Here is a 21,741-nt window from a genome sequence, read left to right on the forward strand (position 1 = left end):
CTGTAAACTGCAGTTTAGCCCACCCGTCACCCAGACATTAAAACAAATTTGATTTCTACTGTCCTTCCCACATATGTTTGAAGAGTACACGTCACATTAGCTTTGATCACACACATCACAGACCCCTAGCATTTATCACTACAACTAATTCTTTTCTAAATGGAGTATCTAGTTTAGAAGGAAATCAAGGAAATGCTAAAGAATCTCCCACTTCCTATGAAAATTGTTTTATTTTCCATAGGCTTATTCCAAGCGTGTCAGAATGTATTGTAGATGAAAACTGGTTAGGTGCATATAGAAAAATTTTCAAGATGTGGCTCTATAGGCACATACACTTAATATAAATCCTTTTTGAAAATCCTTTACCTCAGTTCCACCTATAATTTTTTTTTCAAGTTTAAAACTACAGAAAGAATGGAGAACGAGAGAACACATTTCTTAAAAAATGCTTGAGAAGTACTTCATAAATGTGTCCAAAAACATGAAAGAGTCACTAAGAAATTTTTAGCTGACACTACAAAGGACATCTTGTCAACAACAACAGTAAAACCTGGCAGTCAGACAGCTACAGAGTTCAGACTTCCCCATTTCAGAACTGACACTTTTGTATCAGGTCTACTACTTGTAGAAAAACAGTAAAAATCCTAAGGTTAAGATAATATTTCCGGTGAGACCACTAACTCCCCTATCAATCTGTAAGGAGAATGATTAACCACACGGAGCGCAACACAGCCCAAATTTACCATCAGATTCCTGCACCATGTGGACGAGGCCTGGAGGGGGTGTCACCCTTGACCCCATTTTCTGGTAACTGAGCTGAAGAGCTTACTTGTAGTTTCTGTACATCTTTTGTTTTGTGCGCTCTCATACAAGGTACCATCAAAACAAACTGTCCTTGGAGTTTAGCTTCACTTTATAGCACTATTGTGATTATCGTTCTTAATGGAGACTCTTACCTAAGTATACAGCCCAACACATACAACTCTAAGTAAACTGTGAAGAATGACATCAACCTCACTGTAAAAACATGAGGTTCTTAGCAAATAACAGCAGAAGAATTGCATACAAATTGTTAACAAGGAGTTAAAAACTCAAAGCGTGCATGCTTCAATCTACAAAATATTACGTAGGTTTCTTTTTAAAACTTGGTTAAAGATGAAGTCAATTAATGTGTAGACGTCTATTCAAATTGGTTTGGACTGCAAATAAATAATAAAAAGTTAAATCATTAACATTATTCACCAGGATATCACAGGCAAAATAGGTTATTCACAGAATAAGTGGGGCTATAAAGAGCACTTTATAATTTCCTCTACTCTGTTCATTACTATCTTCACAAGACATCACTCTCTGACATCAGATTTTCCATGTAGTGTTTACTTGTTTACTGCCCTTCTGTCTTCTCCCACTAGAATGTAAATTCCATAAGGGCAGAAACCTTATCTTATTTTCCACTCTATTCCAGGTTTGGAGAACAGTGTCTAGCACACAGCAGAGGTTCCAAACAAATCTGAATGAATCTCCTGAATGAAGGGATGGATGGATGAATGGCCTCTCCCTTTCACCTACCCTACTTCCTTTCCTCCATACTCATGTTAACCATCCTTTGAGGCCAGGGTCAAACTCTACTATCCCTGTGAAGATTAGGTCCGCAATCCTCCAGTCTCTTTCTCCTTCATACCATGAATTTGGCACTTCCCAGCTGTCTGATAATTGTTTACCTTTGCATATGTATATAGCTCCTTTAAAATTCTCATAATCTTCATTCTGGGCAGGGACCCATGCCCCTAACTTTTGGTATCCATCTCAGGATGTGTAAAGAGTACACCACTAATAAATGCTCTGTTTGACTGATTCATATCTGTAGTCAATCCAGAAATCAATTCAGTTAAGAGTTTCAACTTTTTATAACCTAGCCCTCCCTTTCCAATAACTCAATTGAAATTGCAGCGGGTCCCCCTCTATTTTTTAAATTTATCTTTGGCAATTTCAAGCTTTACATTCTCATATACACAACTATAGCTGCTCAAAATGCACTTCATCCATCCCCCTCCCCCAAGATTAATTTTTGTATGTAATAAAAAAATCTTGTGACTTTTTGGTGATACCTACAATGAGGTATCTAACCCCAATCAAGACGGAGGTAAAGTTCCATCACTCTCTTCCTGTTGCTGAGGTATTGGAGGGTATTTTTTCTTTTTATGCCTTTTTCCTTTCATGTCAAGATGTATCCCATTTCCTTCTTCCCTGATCATAGCCCTGGCAAGCTTTTATTATTTCTTTGTACCTGTCCTTGGTAATCTGCCTCAGATCCTCCTTTCTGAGCCACTCCTGTTTCCTTCAGTCATTTATTTGATTACATTTCAAACTTCTCAGTCAGTTTGTGTATGAGACTGGCGTCTTCTTAAAGCCTGAGCCTGCTTCTTTAAATCTGGCCAAACTTTATGAACCCTATATCCCTTCACAAAGCCAACCAACCCTTGGTCAATCTGGGCTAAATGAAATGTACAAAAATATCAGATTATCCACAACACAAGATAATCAGAAAAAATTTGACATCTGGCTTTGGGCCAGATTTACTTTCTTAATTATATTTTTGCTTAAGCCACCGTTAGAAACATTTTCTTTTATGATGGTGGATATGTGTCTTGGTTTTAAATTTTGATACAGTTAATTTTTTTAAAAAAGCCAATCAAACATCAACTGTGGTTTTTCCTATGAAGCCTTTTTAACTAGTTTTTTCAATCTGTTGAAAACTGTCATAAAATCTTGTTTCTGTTTCCCCTGATTTATTTCTTCCCTGTTTTTGGGCTTCTGATCCAAATCAGCTTACCCTATATTAATTTACTTCTTTAATTTAAAGTACCATTTGCTTGAGAATGCAAAGCATTATAAAAACATTACACGTCTAGTAAAATTTTCAGTCCAAATAACACTGGATAGAAAACTCCGTTTTGTTTTTTTTTTTTTGATACTCCAGGAAAAGTTGGGTTTCTAGGATATATTACACTGGTAATGCTAGCAAATTATATTTAGTGGGCTATAACGATTGGCTGAAAAATAGAAAAACATTAATTTTGAACAGCTATATAAGTCAGCTTCATCAATATATAATCCCATAGGCCAAAAACTCTATAGAATTAAATTCCCAATACAGGCATTTATAGAAAAGAGCATCAAAACAAACTCACACATCAACCCTGGCCCTTCTCCTGACCCCAGCCTAAACTGTGCACCAATCTCAGACTTGATCTCAGCCTCACTGCCACAAATGAGTTTCTAATGTTTAAGAAAAAGGAAAAGAACTAGGTTAACAGGATCTTCTCTTTTGCCCCCTTTTCAGTTACTGCCATTAAGCTTTTGGTCAAAGAGATCCTTAATCCTCAATTTTACATGACCGTTTTCACTTTACAGCTATTCAATTATTTTACATTCAAATGCACATTTATAGCGCTTGAACCTATTTTTTTTTCATGTTAGTCACCATATTACCAGCAGAATTAAGAATAAACTCATTTGTACTGTTTCCCCCCATGTAGAACTTTGATAAGTACAAATTATTTAACCTAAAAGCCAACTTTTGGGCTGGTGTCTTTTAGGCGAAGTTTTTACATAAGATGTTAAATGTTAACCGCCCCCCAAAACGTTTTTAACAACAAGCTTTCACACAGTCATCAAACTCAGTTAAATTCCAGAACTTTACTTAAAAAACAAAAACAAAAACAACTTTCACAGTGCCTAGTCACATTTTGACTAAAATCCCCATTCAAAGCCCCAAATTTTTAGTTTTTTAATTTACCTTCTCCAGGCTGCTGCCTTCACCAAACACAGAATCCCACAAGTCTCAATTAACTACGGCCTCCCCAGCTGTTTATCCAATACACATGATTCTCAAGGAAAGATAAATAATTCACAAGTGACTAATTCAATTGGTAAGAATTCTTTTCTTCTTTTAAAAATTTACCTCGACTTCAAAAATCTCTTTTCAGAATAGTATAAATCCTTTGAGGAAACAGTTGTCACCTATGTGCACTCATAAGATGAGTGGCTTAAAGAGGCATTTTTCTGACAGTCTAAGTTCCCCAAATACGAGTCATAAGGTCTTTCATGGATGGTAAATTTCACACACACACACACACACACACACACACACACACACACACACACACACACACACACACACGCCCCGGAAAGAAAGGAAAGAAACATACCTGGTCATTTTCTAAACAGGTTTGATAGGTTTGGTTCCCTTGTAAGAGCAGAGTATTTACTTACAATCTTTTAAAGCAGAAGTGGCAGCCAGAGCACTGGGTAAATAAAAACTTCAGAGAGGTTTAAAAACCCTGCATCTTAACTCACTTCCCCCTGATTCAAGGGGACGGCACTGCAAACCCCAGGGCAAATGAGATTATGTAACAGGTTTTTCCTCTCCACTTTATTCATCACAGGCTGGTTGGAGGTGTGCTTTCTCCAAACGATTCGAGGCACCCAGGACTTGATTTAGGATCTCTGCAGCTGACGTTTGATACACTTCCTTAGGATTTTGCAGGATCCATTCATTTTAAGATCTACTTGTATTTTCTCGAGTTAATTACCGGGTTGCTGCTGTTGTCGTTTTAAGGAAATAAACCCAGCAGCAACCTGAAAACTTCAGTTTTGCACCAATATCTTCCTCCCCTGTGTTTCATTCCGTGAAGCTACACATGATAACACAGACCTTCGGTCGTCTCCCTGGGCTTTTCCCTTTCTCACGTTTTACGACTGGTGTAAATAAAGAAGTCACTGGCGCACCGGGCCGGGCCCCCAACACCGGGCCTCAGGGGTCCCAGGAGGAAAAGCGAGTTGACTGAAGAAAGCAACCCCGTCACCACCCCGGTGGCCGCGCGGCTTACGCCAAAGGCGAGCTGGAGATAATGGGAACCGTCAGGCCGGGGCCCCACTTGGCAGGCGTGTTGTGTAACAGTCGCGCCTGGAAGTGAGCAGCTTCGCCCGCGAAGGGACCGCGTCGGCGGCGGCTCCTGGCGGCGGGACCCGGCCGCCCGGCCCGAGGCCCCCGCCCCCCGCCCCCCGCGCAGGCCCCCCCGCCGGGCGCCCCCCCCGCCCCCGCTTCCCACGCGCGCGCCGCTCCGGCCCGCGGTCGCCCCCCACCCCGCCCTGGACCCCGGGCCCGGCCGCCGGGAGGGCAGCGCCGGCGGGGCGCGCGGACAAGCGTCCACGCTACCGGCGCGGCGGGAGCCCGGCCCTGCGCCCTCCCACCTCGCCGTCCGCGCGGCCACTTACTTTTGGGGCCGCCGACCTCCCGGCTCCCTCGGGAGGGGGGAACGAAAGTCGTCACGGCGTCTCCCCGCGGGGCCCCCTCGCCTCCCGGACCCGCGAGGCGCCGCGACGGAGCCGGGAGGGCGGCTGCGCTCCCGCTCGCGTCCGTCCCGTCGCGCTCTCCTCCTCCTCTTCTTTTCGCTATATTATCTTCTCCTGCTCGGAGGGGCGGGGGGGGCGGGAGGCTCGGGACGCGCGGAGCCGTTTGCAACTTTTCTTCTCTCTTTCTCTCTAACCCCCCACCCCCGATCAGCCTTGAAAAAACACTGTCGAAAGAGGCGAGGAACCTGGGAGGTGGAGGTGGCGGCGGGGACGCGGAGGGGGTTGGGAGAGGTGATGGTGGTCGTTTGAAAACTGCTCAGAGCCCCCCAAACAGGGATACCCAGAAGGAGGGGGAAAGGCGGGGGGTTGGGGGGGGTGGGGGGTTGGGGGGAAAGAGAAAGAGTCGCTGGTCAGGAAACTTCAAGCGCGGATGAGGTCATTGGTTTAAAAATAAAGAGATGGCGTCACTTGAAACCAATCCCAGTGAATGAACTCAGCGGAGCCCCGGGGAAAGGAGGAGACAGGCGAGGGCAGGGCGGTGGGCGCCGGGCGGGGCCGTGCGCCCGCCCGAGCCCGGAGCGCGGCTCGGCGCTTGGTAGCGGCCGCTCGGGGAGGGGTCGGGTCCCGTTCCGTTCCGGGGTCTGGCCGCTCCGGGACAGGTTCCGCGGGCGCCGTTGGGAGGAGCCGGGCGGCCCGGGGAGGCGGCCCCGCGGCCTCCTCCTTCTGCGCCCGCGCGCCCGCCGGCCGCCCCCCGGCCGCCCCCCGGGCCCCTGATCTCCCCGACCCCCGACCCCCGGGGCCGGGGCTCGGCCGCGCGCCTTCAGCGCTGCGCCCCAACAGGTATTTCAGGGTGTCCCCCCCCCCCCCGCCCCTCGCCGCCCCAGCGAGGCGCAGAGCCTTTTCCGCCTCCTTGGGCTGTTTCCAGCTGCCTCCCCAGCGTGAAGAAACGCCAACAATGATTTGAGAGCATTACAACCGCTCTTTAAAAAGTGACGAATCTAAAACGCAGGGCGCTGCCGTCTCTTAGGAAAGAGAAGCTACAGGTACTTTAAGAAAGAAATCACACTCAGGTGGTCAAGCGCTCAGCTCCCTCTGTGTGTTTGTCGTTGAAAGCCCTCACCTGAATGCTCCTAACATTCATTACTTCACTGTGCTTATATTTACTTATTATTTCTATTTACATTTGTAAATGTAACGAGCGCGAGCAGGCTAAAATGCCCTTCACAGGTATGTTCTGTATCGGGCAGCACAGACCAGAGGTTCACCGCCCCTTGCGAAGTGCAAGAGCAAGACCCCGTTGATTTAACTTAACACACTTCGTGCATTTTTTATTTGGATTAATTAAAATAGCTTTGTTTTGAAACTACATTACACACTTTGGGAAACTAGAGACCTGAGGTGGCGACAAACCGGGGCTTGGAATCACTGAACAGGACAATCGGAGCTTTATTCTAGTGTGCTTTGAGCATTTGAGCATGAAGCTGCTTCTAACTGAGAAGTACTCACGTGGATATCACATAACAAAGATGTGATTAATGACGGAAAAGCACACTGCGAGCGGACTGCCCCATGAGCCAGAATTTGTGTGTAGGAATAGTAGCTCCTAAAATATTCCATTTACAATGTACTGGATTTGGGACATTGGTCCCTAAAGGCCAATCTTTGTTGGGGAATGTCCGTTTGGACACTGCCTGGGGCTTTTTGTTGTTGTCCTGTTTTTGTTTTTGATTCGTAAAAGAACTGAGAAGCAGGTTTGGGGTTCATCTAACGAAAGATGAAACATCTCCATACTCCTTTTCTGCCTTTAAATCCTGCAGCTTAAGTGCACTCGTTCTTATAATCATTTAAGGTTAGTATTAGGGTAAGCCTCTAGGAACTTCCGGCCCATCTTTTACAGGAGGAAAAGGAGCCCATCTGGAGAGGGGGAGAGCGCTGAGCACTCGAGGCAGTAAAAGACGCCTGAAGGCCATGGATGCAGAGCCGACTTTCTGCCTCTGCCTTTGACCTCTTTAAGACTTCTGCAGGGGGGAAGCAATCTCTCCCGCGGCGCCCTGCCCTCTGGTGGCCGGGGGATGTTACTGCAGCTCCAATGGGATTACTGCCTATGCTCTTAAAGAAAACCTCTAGAAATCGACTGCCCATATAGACCTGCTGTTTCTAGAACGGTTTCAAAGGGGTAGTTGGAGAGGATCTGCATCTCCAGTCTGACTAGCTGGAGGAGTTGGGATTTGGGGGAAGGAAGGAAAAGAGAGAGAATCCTTGTCCTGGAGGTGGAGAGCCTGGATCTTGAAGACTTCTTCTTTAGATGCTGCAGCTCCAGGCGCCTTATTCTGACACGTCTTGAAACCTCTCTCGACTTTCTTCATTTATACAATTAAATTGGAGCGCCTTCCATGTATGTGGTGCTATGATAGCTATTATGGGAATCTCCCAGTGCATATCATCTAACTAGGGAACGAGACATGCATGGATTAAAACTAATGAAAAACTAAATTAATGATTGAGTGGCATACGATATTGGTTAAAAGAGTCCAGCAGAGAAAAGGAGCGATGTCAGCTGGGGTTTGATAGTTAAGATCTAGTTTGGGGGAAGAGGGTTCAGCGGAGGGACGATTCTAGAGGGGAAATGGCAGGAGTGAAGACATGGAGATGGAATGCATAAGGGGTATTCAGGTGAGGGATGAGTAGACCCTTCTAACAGTAGTAGAGATTGGGGTGAAACAATCAAGAATTAGGCTGAATTTGAGATTTAGAGGCACACTGCAGAGGTACATGAATGGTAGGATACATAGCCTGTTAGTAGTCCAGCAAATAAATATTGAACAAGTTTGTGTCACTAAAGAGTACATTCCTCCTTGTTCTACTAAAAGAGCTTCTGTATATGCCAACAACAAACAGGTAAGAACAAATGTAAAACAGTATCATTTATTGATACAGTTGCTCCAAAGAATATGAAATATTTAGGTATAAATCTAACAAATCATGTACAGGATCTGTATGCTGAAAATTATAAAATGCTGATTAAAAAAAATTAAAGAAGACCTAAATAATGGGCTTGGAAGCCCCAATATAGTAAATATATCAGTTCTTCCCAAATCGATTTATAGATTTAACACAATTCCTATCAGTAATCCCAGCAAGGTTTTTTTGGTAGGCATAGGCCAGCTTAACCTAAAACTGCTTCCAGTATGTTTAAAGGATTGAGTGAGTGCTAGGTTCCCCAAAAGCAGACAAACGGCTCATGTATTTAGGGCACCAGCAAAGCAGGGGCTCCAAGGTCTTACAATCAGACCATCTGGAAAGAAGCTAGTTTTGTTTCAGTACACGCAAGTGTATGGTTTAGTACTGTTTCTGGTTAGAGTTTAATATGAGGGAGGCGCACCAAATTTTTTGGCCAGAATTAAAGATGGAAGAGGAGCACCATCATCTTTAGTGCTGAGACCCCCTTAAGGTTTTTGTTTGTTTGTTTTTTAATGTATTTTTTTTTTTTTTTTTTTTTTTTATGGCTGCGTTGGGTCTTTGTTGCTGTGCGCGGGCTTTCTCTAGTTGCGGCGAGCAGGGGCTGCTCTTCGTTGCAGTGCATGGGCTTCTCATTGCAGTGGCTTCTCTTGTTGTGGAGCATGGGTTCTAGGCACAAGGGCTTCAGTAGTTGTGGTTCACGGGCTCAGTAGTTGTGGCTCGCGGCTCTAGAGCGCAGGCTCAGTAGTTGTGGCGTACAGGCTTAGTTCCTCTGCGGCATGTGGGATCTTACCTGACCAGGGCTCGAACCCGTGTCCCCTGCGTTGACAGGCGAATTCCCAACCACTGCGCCACCAGGGAAGCTAAGACCCCCTTAAGGTTTTAATCTGTCCTGGCTCTGGGACTGCGGTTATAACTGAGAGGCAAGGCCCCTTCCCTCATGGAACTAACATTCTCGTGGGGAGAGAAGACAAAAACAGCCAGGGCTGTAACAAGATCAGTTTTACTGGAGAAAACTGGGTGTTGTGATAGCGCATGGTTGAGGGTGGGGTGAAGGTGGTTGGCGGAGACATTCCTGAGGAGGGGGCGCTTGAACTGAAGCCTGAATGCAAGGCGGGATGCGGTCTGGGCAGGGGCAGCAGGTCACTCCGAGACTGTTCAGCAGAAACAGAGTGACTTGTCGGGAGGGAGTTGGTATGTTCCCAGGGCAAAAGGGAGGCCAGTGGAGCTCAAAAGTATAAAGCGATGGCGAGCAGGAGCCAGACCACACAGGACTTTATAATGCACGGTAAGGCATTTGCATTCTACTCTGCAAGATTTAAGCAGGTTAGCACATGACCTGATTTATGAAGAAGATATTTACAAGTAAGCATAAGAGTTTAGTTTTGAAAAGGGAGTTTTGATAATATTCTGTAAATATTTAATTTAGCAGCTCCCTCTTCCAATGGGAAGTAAGCATTTCTGATAATTTCGTTTTATCTCCAGGGATCCCATTAATGTTCCCAAATCAAATATTCTTAGCCTAGGGTTCATGGCTTCCAGGGAGTACGTGGACGGGCTTCAGACGGTCTAGGAGCCCCCTAAAATTTTGTACGTATATGCTTATGTGTGTTTTCCTGTGAGTGGGTCCCTAGCTTTCAACAGGTTTTCAAAGCATTTTCAATACACACACAAAACGGATAAGACCTGCTTTACCTTTAAGTCTTGGCTGTTTTTTGGATGGTAGTTGCTGCTACTGTCCTAGGGCTCATGGCCCCATACAAACGAATCACAGCTCTGGAAGGAAGCAAGTTCTGCCTCAAAGAGGTGAGACACTATGTTGGAGGAGAGCACTCTTCTGGCAGAGTAGGAGGCAATATGCTAAGAGTTTGCCTCTGAAGGAAGTTCCTGGAAGAAAATCTTACCTCTGTGATGTGAGAACAAGAAGACACCTAAGACATTACCTGATACCATCCCACTCACTTTACATAAAAGGGAGCGCAGGTCCAGAGAGGTTAAGTGGCTTGCCCAAGAATGCACAGCTAGTTAGGGACTCAACTGGGATTAGAAGCAGTTCTCCCATCTTTCAGTACAGTGCTCCGTGCTCCTCACTGGAAGGTTTATGAAGAACCTGGACCAAGTATGGTGCTTAAAAGTCTAATGGGAATGAAGTGTTCAATTCCATTCAATTAAATTAAACAAATACATGCTCATTTGTAGGGAAACGGAAGGAAGGAGGGAGGTGAAGGCATTCGAAAACATACAATCCCCTCTCTGAAAGAGATGAAAAGCCTCAATGTCAAATTAAGATGTACAACCAAGAAAGAATAAATGGCAACAACACTGTTATCAGTGTATCTCTGATCTTTGTGTGGCAAATATATAAACAGACACAATAAGTTACAAAAACTAGATGACTTTTCATTTATCAATTAGGCAAAGATTTTTAAAACGGGTATGGGACTTCCCTGGTGGCGCAGTGGTTAAGAATCCTCCTGCTAATGCAGGGGACACAGGTTCGAGCCCTGGCTCAGGAAGATCCCACACGCTGAGGAGCAACTAAGCCCGTGTGCCACACTACTGAGCCTGCGCTCTAGAGCTCGCGAGCCACAACTCCTGAGCCCGTGAGCCACAACTACGGAGCCTGTGCACCTAGAGCCCATGCTCTGCAACAGAAGAAACCACCGCAATGAGAAGCCCACGCACCGCAACGAAGAGTAGCCCCCGCTCGCTGCAACTAGAGAAAGCCCGCGCGAAGCAACGAAGACCCAACGCAGCCGTAAATAAATAAATAAATAATTTACTCTTTAAACAAACAAACAAAAAACCAGGTAACCCCAGGATTGAGTCAGGAGTGTGGAGACACAGGTAAGCAGAAAGAAAGGCAGTGGACATGGCTGTTACAGAATGTGAAGAAAAAAGCGTTTCAAGCAGGGAAAGAGTGTGTTTCCAGTGTACTAATACTCAGAGAAGATAAGGTCTAAAAAGTCTTCCTTGATTTAGCAATTAAGTGACCGTGAAGAGGGTGGTTTCACCAAAGACAGTCTTGCAAGATTGCAGTGAGTTCACCAGGGAATGAGAAACAGTGGACTAGAAACTATTTTTTCAAGGAGATTGCGTGTTAAGGGGAGAAAAAAAGATCCTGCCCAGCTTCAGGCAAATGTAGGACATTTCAATCCTACAGAGATCCTAATGACCTGATAACTAGACTATTTGGTTGTCTTATTTTAATCAAACAATTCATAACAAACAGGTATTCGGGAAGCGCCCTGAGAAATGAGAATCTCTCAGTTGCAATCTCAGGAGAGTTGCGGATGGACTTTTGCTATCTACAGCCCAAACTTGATTTTCAATGTTATGTAGAACACACATTTGGGGGTTTTGTCAAGGTTGCTTTGACAAGTCTTTTAATAACTGTGAAATAAAATATTAAGAATAAAAGAATGCTCATTCCTAACATCAGATGTATTTATCTTTCAAAAGGCTGAAAAGTTCTTTTATAAATGATGGTGGTCGTAGGAGGGGAAAGTAAATCAAGGCTAAAAACTATTTGTGAATTTCGCTTCTATTCATCTGACTCTAAAGGAAAATAATTGGCGTGAATGCAGTAATGTCCTTTTTTTCCTCTGATATAAAGAATATGAAAAAGTGGTGTCTGTTTTTGAAGACCAGTGATCTTTAAATGGTTTTCTGAGTAAGTGTAGCTCTCAAAGTGCTCAGTGGTTTTCTGGACTAAAAATGACAATGTTCAATAATAATTCGTGTTTATAAATGTAAACATTACCTTTAGGAACAGTCTTAAACTAGTAACAGAACCTCTTATTCAACGTTGGTTAAACAGCAAGATAGTATATTCTGACCAAACAGCAAAATACTATTTTGATTAAAAAGTACTTTTTAAAATTTGTGTAAAGTCAGTGTTTTAATGTATTGAAGAAAAATATCTAGTTCTCTTTAGATCACTGAGTTTTTAGGACTATCTCAAGCCACTACTATATGGGAATCAGCCGCATAGCACAGGGAGATCAGCTCAGTGCTCTGTGACCACCTAGAGGGGTGGGATAGTGAGGGTGGGAAGGAGATGCAAGAGTGAGGAGATATGGGGATATATGTATATGTATAGCTGATTCACTTTGTTATAAAGCAGAAACTAAGACACCATTGTAAAGCAATTATACTCCAATAAAGATATTTTAAAAAAAAACACTACTATAAAGAAACTAGAAATTAAATGGAATTTGAAAATAAACTAATATCATCATGTTAAATCCAACACAGAAACAGCTCTTTTGTACAAGGTATATACTGGGTTTTTAACTCTCATAACAACCAGAAGAGTTAGGTATTATTATTTTCTTTTCTATTTTACAGTGGAGGAAATTGAGGCTGAGAAAGTTTAAGGAGTTGGCTCAGAGACACAGAACTAGGAAATCGCAAGTTAGAACTCAACCCAAGTTTTCTTACAGGAGGTTTCGTGGAGAAGATCAAGAAAATACAAAATATAAGTAGTTCAAAATAGTACTACAAGCAATGCCACTCTCTTAGAATGCACTTTTATGATTATGGGTCAAACTTAGATAAATAATGAAGTTGGAAAAAAGCTACAGAAGTTGGAAAAAATGAGGGCTGTCTGAGCTGGGGCAGAGCAGCCAGCTCCAGATTCCAGCTCTGCCGCATACTGGCTATGTAACTGGTGGGAAACTTAGTTTCCTCATCTTCAATATGAAGGTTGTTAACACCAACCGTCCAGAGCTGTTGTGGGTTTCAAATGACTACCAAGGAAAGCATCAAATAGAATGCATAATTCCACACGGGAAATACTCACTACATACTGATTCCTTCCTTTTTAGGAAGGGCTGAATGTAGAACAGACTCAGATAGTGAACAATAGATTGAATTGGGATATTAAAAAAGAAGGGGAAGCTCATTCCAGGAAGAGAAAACACACAGTTGGAGACACAGCAGGGAAAAGGTGTTTAAAATAGTTTAACTGAAGCAGAACATTTGTATTCAACAGTTTATAATAAGCCTGGAAAGCGTTTTGGGGCCAGATTACACAGGGCCTCAGCCAAAAAAACTAGCTTCTCTGTTATAAGTAGCAGGGAATGATCGATAATTTGGTTCCTTTTTAAAAATTATGCTTTATTGGTCTTATTTTCTATCATAAAGCAATACATGTCCATTGCTAAAAGTCTGTGAATTACAGAAACATGTAAAGTGTGAAGAAGAAAATTCAAATCACCTTATTCAATGGTTACCCTTGGGAGAGAGATAAAAGTTTTTTATTGCTATATCCTTTGATAGTATTTTGACCCAGTTTTTCTTTTACCATGTACATTTTTTGTCTTACCACTAGTAATGAAGTTTATAAATATATGGAAGCACTAAGCAGATTTACATAACCTTTTTTAATGCAAAGATTTGCCTCTAAAAAGTGGAATTGCATATTTGGAACGGTCAGACGACCAATGAGAGCTCCCCAATGCTGGAACAAATGAAGTTTGACCTACAAACTTACAGGGTATAATGTTTGCTTATCTTTATTATGTATCTGGCCCTATAATTTCAACCTATAGTTGTAACAGTTTTTCCTTTTAATTTTAATACAATGAAGTTATTTAATTTTTCAAAAAAATATTGCCACCATCACACTGTCCAAGGATAACCTTTGGGGACATTTGGACGTATCTTCTCTAGTTTAAAGGTTTGAACTCAGAAAAAGATGGGATAAAAGTGGGATTTTAGGTGGCTTAGTCTGACCAAAGCATATTAGAAAGATCTGAGGAAGGGGAATCATAGAACAAGAGAGACCGTATTGGGCTCTCGTGATAACTGAGGCATAAGTCAAAAAGAGCCAAGGTTGATACAGTGGCAACGGACATGGAAACAAGTGCAAGAAATAGTGCAGAGGGAGGACTGAGAGAACCTGGTGATTCATGCGCTCTGGAGGGCGGAGGAGATGAGTAATTAAAGATGATGCTAAAGTGTCACCTTCGGCAACTTACATAAGCTTAAATTTCCTCAGCTATAAAATAGGGTTAATAATCGTACCTTCCTCATAGGGTTGTTGGGAGGATTCAATGGATGACGTCTAAAACACATAGCACAATAACTGGAATGTATTCCCAGTAAGGGTTCGCTGTTACTGTTCTTATAGCTGCTGAATCTAGATGACAGGGTTAATGATGAAATTCTCAAAAGAAATACGAAAGTCAGGGTGGAGGTCAGATTGAGGTGAGGGAGGTGGGGCTGAGCTATAATTTAGACATGTGAAATTTAGGTTTATGGTGGACAGGGAATTAAAAATATTCAGCAAGTAGCCACCACTGGCCAGTGATGTTCTTGACAACAGGTACATTCTAGGAAGACTCCACATTCGTAAGAAGCAGACATATGGAGAGTGGATACCCACTGCAAAGTATTAGCTGCACCTCTCCCCACAACCTCCACTTATTAGAGAAATTACCTTAACTAATGAGCAACCTCTGTAAGTACTGACTTCCTAGTTGGATGGCTCTCCGGGCAAGACAGATATCAAAGTAGTGAAGTACCTAGAGTTTGGGACCACATCTGTGAATCTCAACTCTACTACTTACTATTATCTGATTTTAGAAAAATTAACTCTAGGGAATTCCCTGGAGGTCCAGGTGTTAGGACTCTGCGCTTTCACTGCTGAGGGCCCGGGTTTGATCCCTGGTCGGGGAACTAAGAGCCCACAAGCCATGCGTCGCGGCCAAGAAAACAAAACAAGAAAGAAAGAAAGAAAAATTAACTCTCTAAGCTTCAGCTTCCTTGTTTACAAAAATGGAATAATAAAAATTTCCACCTCATAGAACCGGTGGGAGGATTAAATGGAAATATTAAAATGAAACTCTTTATAAATTATGTGACATCAATACCAAGTATGGCTCTCGGTCTCCCGCTGTGTCTCAGTCCCTTTGGGAATTTTGTTGCCCGTGATTGTGTGAAACCCCAGAATTCCAGGCAGCACCTTTGGGGCGAGACGGTGTGTCAGCCTTTGTTTGGAGAGACTCTGTTAGTTTTCTATTGCTGCCGTAAACAAATTACCACAAACAGTATCTGAAAACAACACAAATGTATTATCTTATAGTTCCAGAATTCTAAAATGGGGGGGTCACTGGGCTAGAGTCAAGGTGTCAGCCGGGCTGTGTTCTCCTCTGGAGGCTCTAGGGGAAAATGCATTTCCTTGTCCTTTCCAGCTTCTTGAGGTGCCTGCATTCCTTGACGCGTGGTCCCTTCTTCCATCTTCAAAATCAGCAACAGTGGGTTGAGTTCTTCTCACATCATCAACCCGCTCCCTGGTTCTACTCTGCCCAGCCTTCCCCTATTAAGGATCTTTGTGATTACATTGAGCCCACCTGGATAACCCAGAATTCTCCCCTTTTGTTAAATCTGCTAATTTGCAACTGTAATCCTCCCTTGCAGTGTAGCCTAACATTCACAGGTTCTGAGCATTAGGACAAGGACGTTGAAGGACCATTATTCTGCCTACCACACCTTCCACAAAGGAAACTTCAGGGAGGTTTGCCCCTGCTTCGTCCCTCTGCCTTGCAGGACCTAAATGATTCACCAAATAATGAGCTGTCAACCACAATTGGAGGCTGATAAATAGTCACAATTAGGAGGTGTTTCACACTAAGATTTTTCTTCTAGACTAATCCTGGTTCTGCTCCATACTGAAAGATATGTTTGCAGCCAAACACAATGAATATTAGCTAACTAAACATTTTCAAAGAAATAATGATCGCAGTGAATCTTCTCCAGCATGAGAAAGAAAGGTTTATCATTAACCCTTAAATTTTACAAAAGATACAAATGTCCGTTTCATTTCTGAGACTAAGCCACCCCACAAGTCCCCCATGATCATTACCAATACATTTTTTATTTTTTAAAAAAACTTTAACAGCAGTGTTTTCATTTTAGCTCCAATTGATGATGAATGGATAGCAGAGTATGTCTTAAGAAAGACAGGTGAAAAATATCAGGTTGCAAAGCAAAGCATGTACATATATCAGAGACTGGAATTTTTTGTTTAAAGGGGTAAAAGGCCATCAGTACTATTTTAGGAGTACCAGGAGTTCAAACACTGTAGTTGGAAATGGCTAAAACCTCAACACCTTTGAATTTCACTCTGAAATTCAGTATTCCTGTCTTTTATCTCTGAGGCATATAAATCAGCTCAAAATAAATTGGTCCAAATCACCAGTGAAAGTAATTTTTATTTATTTATTTGTAAATATATGATTTTTTGCCTTAAACTGTCCATTTTTGAAAATTAATTAATTTATTTTTGGCTGTGTCAGGTCTTCGTTGCTGCGCGCAGGTTTTCTCTCGTTGCGGTAACCGGGGGCAGCTCTTCGTTGAGGTGCGTGGCCTTCTCATTGTGGTGGCTTCTCTTGTTGTGGAGCACAGGCTCTAGGTAAGCGAGCTTCAGTAGTTACGGTGCACGGGCTCAGTAGTTACGGTGCACCGGCTCAGGAGTTGTGGCTCGCGGGCTCTAGAGCGCAGGCTCAGTAGTTGTGGTGCACAGACTTAGTTGCTCCGCGGCATGTGGGATCTTCCCGGACCAGGGCTCGAACCCGTGTTCCCTGCATTGGCAGGCGGATTCTTAACCACTGCACCACTGGGGAAGTCCTCTCCAGTGAAAGTAATTTTTAAAAATTTTAATGGTTGATCTTAATTTTCTAGTAAGAGGCTAGCCTTGGTATGTAACTGAAAGAATATTTAGCTTGACTAACAGGAGAGGCCAGCACTAAAGTGTTCGATGACTTTGGGCAGGACACTCCAGAGAAGGAAAGGCGAGACAGCCCACATGTATTGAGCATCTCTATTGCCAAGCACTGTATTTACACACATTATTTCACTTAATTCTCACACCGACCCCCATAGGTAGGCACTATTATCCCCACTTTAAAGATGAGGAAATTGAGCCTCCAAGACGTGAAGAGACTCTCCCACAATCACACAGCAGAAGAGGGACAGCACTGGGATTCAAGTCCAGTTCTACCCGACTCCAAAGCTTATACATCCTGTCTCCACCACCCTCAACTGCTCTTCTCTGAGCCCCAAGTTTCCTCATCCACAAAATCAAGGAACTGAGTCAGCCAGTCTCTGATGCCCCTCATAGCTCTCACTGTATGGCCTTCATGGTTGGGAGGGGAAAGCGGAATCGGGAAGGGGTCTCAGGCACTGGGTAAAACATCTTTCTCTCCTAGGTGGGAAAGCACGGGAAATGTGTGTCCTGCCTGTACTGTCATGACTCCCTGACCTGAGAAAGGAGGCTGCTGGTACTGACAACGACACCAGCGACGATGGGGCTCCAACACCCACCACTTTAAGAAGAAACAGGCCTTCTAATTCTCCTCTGTGGAGCCACTTTCTATGAGTTTGAATTTCCAAAAACAAATTCATCAACACTTATTGTTGAGAATCTTATTGTGCCCAGCACTGAGTTAAATCGTATTGAGAGGCTCCACACGGGCCGGCAAAGAAGTATAAGAGATAGTCTGTATTCTCAGGGAACTCGCAACTAACACACAAAGCAGTTTCTAGAAGAGAGCATACAACCAGGACTGAACTGTGTAGTCTAGACGGTATGGACTACAGGATCCAGAGGCGGAGAGATCAATGCGGCTGCTGTACTCTGAGAAGGCTTCGTGAGAACTGATGTAAAGACAGTGTTCTTAACCTTGCCTTCTAGACTTGGTCTTTCCTGGCCTTCTCTGTCATTGTGAAATCCTGGTAGGAACCTTTCACATAGTTCAAAGATTCTCAGTTTTGGAGGCCGCAGTGATGTCCTTCATATCACGTCATCTGAATGCCACTTCACCCTTATTGGCACACAGGGGAGGAGTAAAACCCCAATGGTATGCAAACACCGTCATGGATACTTGCTCCAAGCCATGGGAGGTTTCATGCAAAACCGGTTTCTCAATAGGGCAAATGTTGTGCAAAGATGTAAGAGGCTTGAGAAACTGGGTAAAGGCAAAACCTGTCATAGCAAGAACCAGATTCAAATAGGGACACTTTGCTGTCTGTGTCAGCCATGGTCTGCCTCACCTGGGCTTAAGCATTTCTCCAAACCTTTGGCCCAGAGGCCATAGGTCCTTGGCCCACCTACTAGGAGACCCTTACCCCCCCCCATCTCCTCACCCTCACGTGCCACTCTGTTGATAAGAGACTCTAGGTCTGAAAAGCTGTTTCAGAATTCCAGACCCTTCCTCACCCTCAGACACCCTCTGTCCCTTTCTCCAAATTTCACCCTCAATACAATCTGGGAATGCAAACTATCCCAAGAGATAGTCTGAATTGATAAGGTCATCTAGTAGTTTAAATATCCACTACATTTACTGTGTATTCTGAAACAATGCTAGACTGAGGAATATTTTCCAAACTACTTGAAGACATAAAACAAATACACAGGAGACAGCATCTAAGTGTACCAGATGCTAAATTAAAGGTAACTGGCTCGGAGAAGTGAGAAATCAATACGTACCGAAGTGATGAGGGAAGGTTTCATGAAGGCAGGGTGTAGGACGGACCTTAGAGAGTGGGAAGACTTTAGGGCTTCCCTGGTGGCACAGGTGTTAAGAATCCACCTGCCAATGCAGGGGACACGGGTTTGAGCCCTGGTCCGGGAAGATCCCACATGCCGCGGAGCAGCGAAGCCCGTGAACCACAGGTACTCAGCCTGTGTGCTAGAGCCCATGAGCCATAACTACTGAGCCCGTGTGCCACAACTACTGAAGCCCGTGCACCTAGAGCCCGTGCTCCGCAACAAGAGAAGCCACCACAATGAGAAGCCCGCACACCGCAACGAAGAGTAGCCCCCGCTCGCCGCAACTAGAGAATGGCCACATGCAGCAACGAAGACCCAACACAGCCAAAAAGAAAGAAATTAAAAAAAAAAAAAAAAAAGGAGTGGGAATACTTTGGATAGGCAGGGAAAATAAATTATGACAATCTAGAAAAAAGACGTGCCGTAACCAAAGGCAAGAAAAGTGGGAAATATATTCATGAAAAGCCAAGGTAGTCAGCCTGTCTGGAGAAAGAGTGGCACAAGAATGTGCATAGCAAGAATTTGCGGGAAATGAGATCATACGGATAAAATGAATTCATCAACAAACCTAGTAAACATTTATTAAGTGCTGATCAGGTGTCAAGCACTGTGCTAGGTCTCTTGCACATAATAATAGCTTATGCCCAGTAGAGCCTACATTGTGCCAGGCTCTGTGTTAAGCACTTTACATGCATTATCTCATTGAATCGTCACTACAGACCTATGAGGTATGTACTGGTTGTATCTGCATTTTACAGATGCAAGAGATGAGGCCCAGGGAGGTGAAGGAACTTGCTCCAGGTCACACAGCTGCCAGGTGAGAAAGCCTGGATTTGAACCAAGGCAGTCAGCTCAAATGTGGTTTCTGAACACAAAGCTAACCTGCCTCCACACACCTCATTAAATCCTGGCGAAATTCCCTATGACGCTTTGCAAATGGGGATCCAAGGCTCCAAGAGTCAGCGAGTTCCTCCAGGTGGTTCTGCTGAGGCCAGAGCTGGGATTTGAAAGCAGGTCAACTAATCGCAAATCCATTAAACTTTCCATTACAATATAACTGCCTGGCAGAGGAATTGTCTAGACTGGGATCAAATTAGGGGAAATTTAACAGCCGGATATGGGCAAGAAGCCTATAGATAGGGATAGGGAAGAGCTTCAAGTTTCGAACAGGCATGACTTAATGAATGAAGATAGGTCTGGCATCAGCCTGGCACAGGGAATCGAATCAGAAAAGAGTGGACGTGAGCGGTAGATGACATTAGAGGTGGTAATGACCTAGAAATGGGCACAGGCCGGGGGTGGGGGAGCAGGGGAGGAAAGGAAGAATAGAAACGATCAATATTTGGAAGAAAATCTGATTGTTCTTAGGGCTGAGAGCAAAGAAAGGAGATTAGATCAAAGAGGACTTTTCTTCTTGTCTAAATGACTCAGCCTATTGACAAGGGCTGAGAGGTTACAGGAACGGCTGGTTTGTGGCAAAAAAAAAAATGAAGGTTGTTTTGGGACCTGTCACAATCTGCTTGGAAGGACAATGAGCGGCCCATGCCAGAGGAAATGATGAGTAGGCAGCCAGGGACGTGGGACTGGAGCTCAGGTAGAGAGCAGAAGCTGAGCATCACATCTGACACAGAAGCAATGCAGGACCCCTGAAGGGACAGACAAGTCAGATCCCAGGGAGAATAGGTTTTTCATAGCCAGAATAAGCCAGGAGTCTGCAAAGAACAAAAATGCAGCGTAACAAAAGAAAACAGGCCCAAAGGCAAGCCATGGGTCTGGACAAGTTCTTAGGGCCAAGACAGAGATAAATATAAAAGGGACACAGTAGCAAATGAGATCTCACCCATATCGAGGAGAAATGACCACTAGAATAATTTCCCGTCGTGTATGTGGTATTTTGGGGTGTTTTCTTATTGCAGGAGCCAGACCTACCTGAACCGTTAGGACCCTGCAGTCTGACCCCGCCGGCCAACCAAGAACTTTGCTAGCAGAGAGTACACAATCTACCTCAGCACAGGGAGGGAGCTGAAGTCATCAAAATGGGCCTCTCTGCTGAATTATACATTTAAAAGTGGTTACGATGGTAAATGTTAGGTTTCGTATATTGTACCAGAATAAAATAGGAAGGACTCTCTCCTGAAAATATAAATGCCTACAGATCCCACAAAAATATCCAAAAGCCCATCTAATTTAGCATTTCCCAGATTTACCCTTTTTGTCCAAGGTTTTGATTTCCTTGCCCCAGTTAGTAGCTGTGCTGCGTAGGAGAGGAAAGTACCCAAACAGCCAGGGGTGCCCCTGGCTCCCGGGCCCCTTCCCATCGGGGAAGAGAGTGGGCTAGTCAGCTGTGGTCCATTTGTGGGGTTACTCTTCTTCTGGCCTTTCTGCTACCTCTCTCTTTTTCCAGAACATGGTCTAGTGGCCATAGCCCCCCTCTCTGTGGCCTCTTCTGCCCGACAGAATGAAGAAAGTGAGACTTGGACAAACTCAACCACTACCTGGGAGGGACTTACCTGAGGCAGGAACCCGGCAGTCCTAGGATTTCAGTTCTTGCTTATTGCCCTTCAAACACTTCTGTTCTAGGGTCCTTCTAACGGGCTACACGAAGTTCACCTGCAAGCCTATACACAACTCCTTCCCTGCTCAGTATATGACCTGGTCCTCAGTCAGGGGTCCTCCGTGAAACAGGGTCGGCTAAAAGGATTCCTCCACCCTTGAAAGTAGCCAGGTGGGGTTTCTCCTCATTTTACAAGTGAGGAAACAAGGGCCCAGGATTACTGAGTGGCTCGCCCGAAGGCATACACCTGGGTAACTGCAGCACGAGAAGGAGACGCAGGTCTTTTGATCCACTCTCTAAATCTCTTTTAGCT

At 44.1% G+C, this 21,741-nt stretch overlaps 2 protein-coding genes across 17 annotated transcripts in view; one reads left to right on the forward strand and one right to left on the reverse strand.

Annotated features, from left to right (window-relative positions):
- DUSP16 (dual specificity phosphatase 16) overlaps positions 1-5,693 on the reverse strand; it is a 126,230-nt gene extending 120,537 nt beyond the window's left edge. For 5 of the 10 annotated variants that reach the window (XR_014232980.1, XR_014232981.1, XM_082348833.1 and 2 more), the window contains exon 1: positions 5,281-5,693. The gene's annotated coding sequence lies outside the window, so the exon portion shown is untranslated. The other 5 variants (XM_082348838.1, XM_082348835.1, XM_082348839.1 and 2 more) reach the window with 5 other exon arrangements.
- Positions 5,694-5,845: 152 nt separating this feature from the next.
- LOC309608605 (uncharacterized protein) lies at positions 5,846-17,732 on the forward strand (the record flags this gene model as incomplete). Of its 7 annotated transcripts, XM_082348902.1 has the most annotated exons (4): positions 5,846-6,198; positions 8,229-8,256; positions 16,620-16,681; positions 17,532-17,732. In XM_082348902.1, the coding sequence occupies 4 exons, from the start codon at positions 5,846-5,848 to the stop codon at positions 17,581-17,583; spliced, it is 495 nt and encodes a 164-aa protein (XP_082205028.1). In that variant the 3' UTR covers positions 17,584-17,732. The 7 variants fall into 7 exon arrangements, 1 of the variants encoding a protein (XP_082205028.1); XR_014232996.1 differs by lacking the exon at positions 8,229-8,256 and having other exon boundaries at positions 5,859-6,198; XR_014233000.1 differs by lacking the exons at positions 5,846-6,198; positions 8,229-8,256 and adding an exon at positions 8,441-9,604.
- Positions 17,733-21,741: the final 4,009 nt, after the last annotated feature.

The sequence above is a fragment of the Balaenoptera borealis genome (assembly GCF_965194805.1).
Source record: "Balaenoptera borealis genome assembly, chromosome: 13".
Classification (NCBI taxonomy): domain Eukaryota; kingdom Metazoa; phylum Chordata; class Mammalia; order Artiodactyla; family Balaenopteridae; genus Balaenoptera; species Balaenoptera borealis.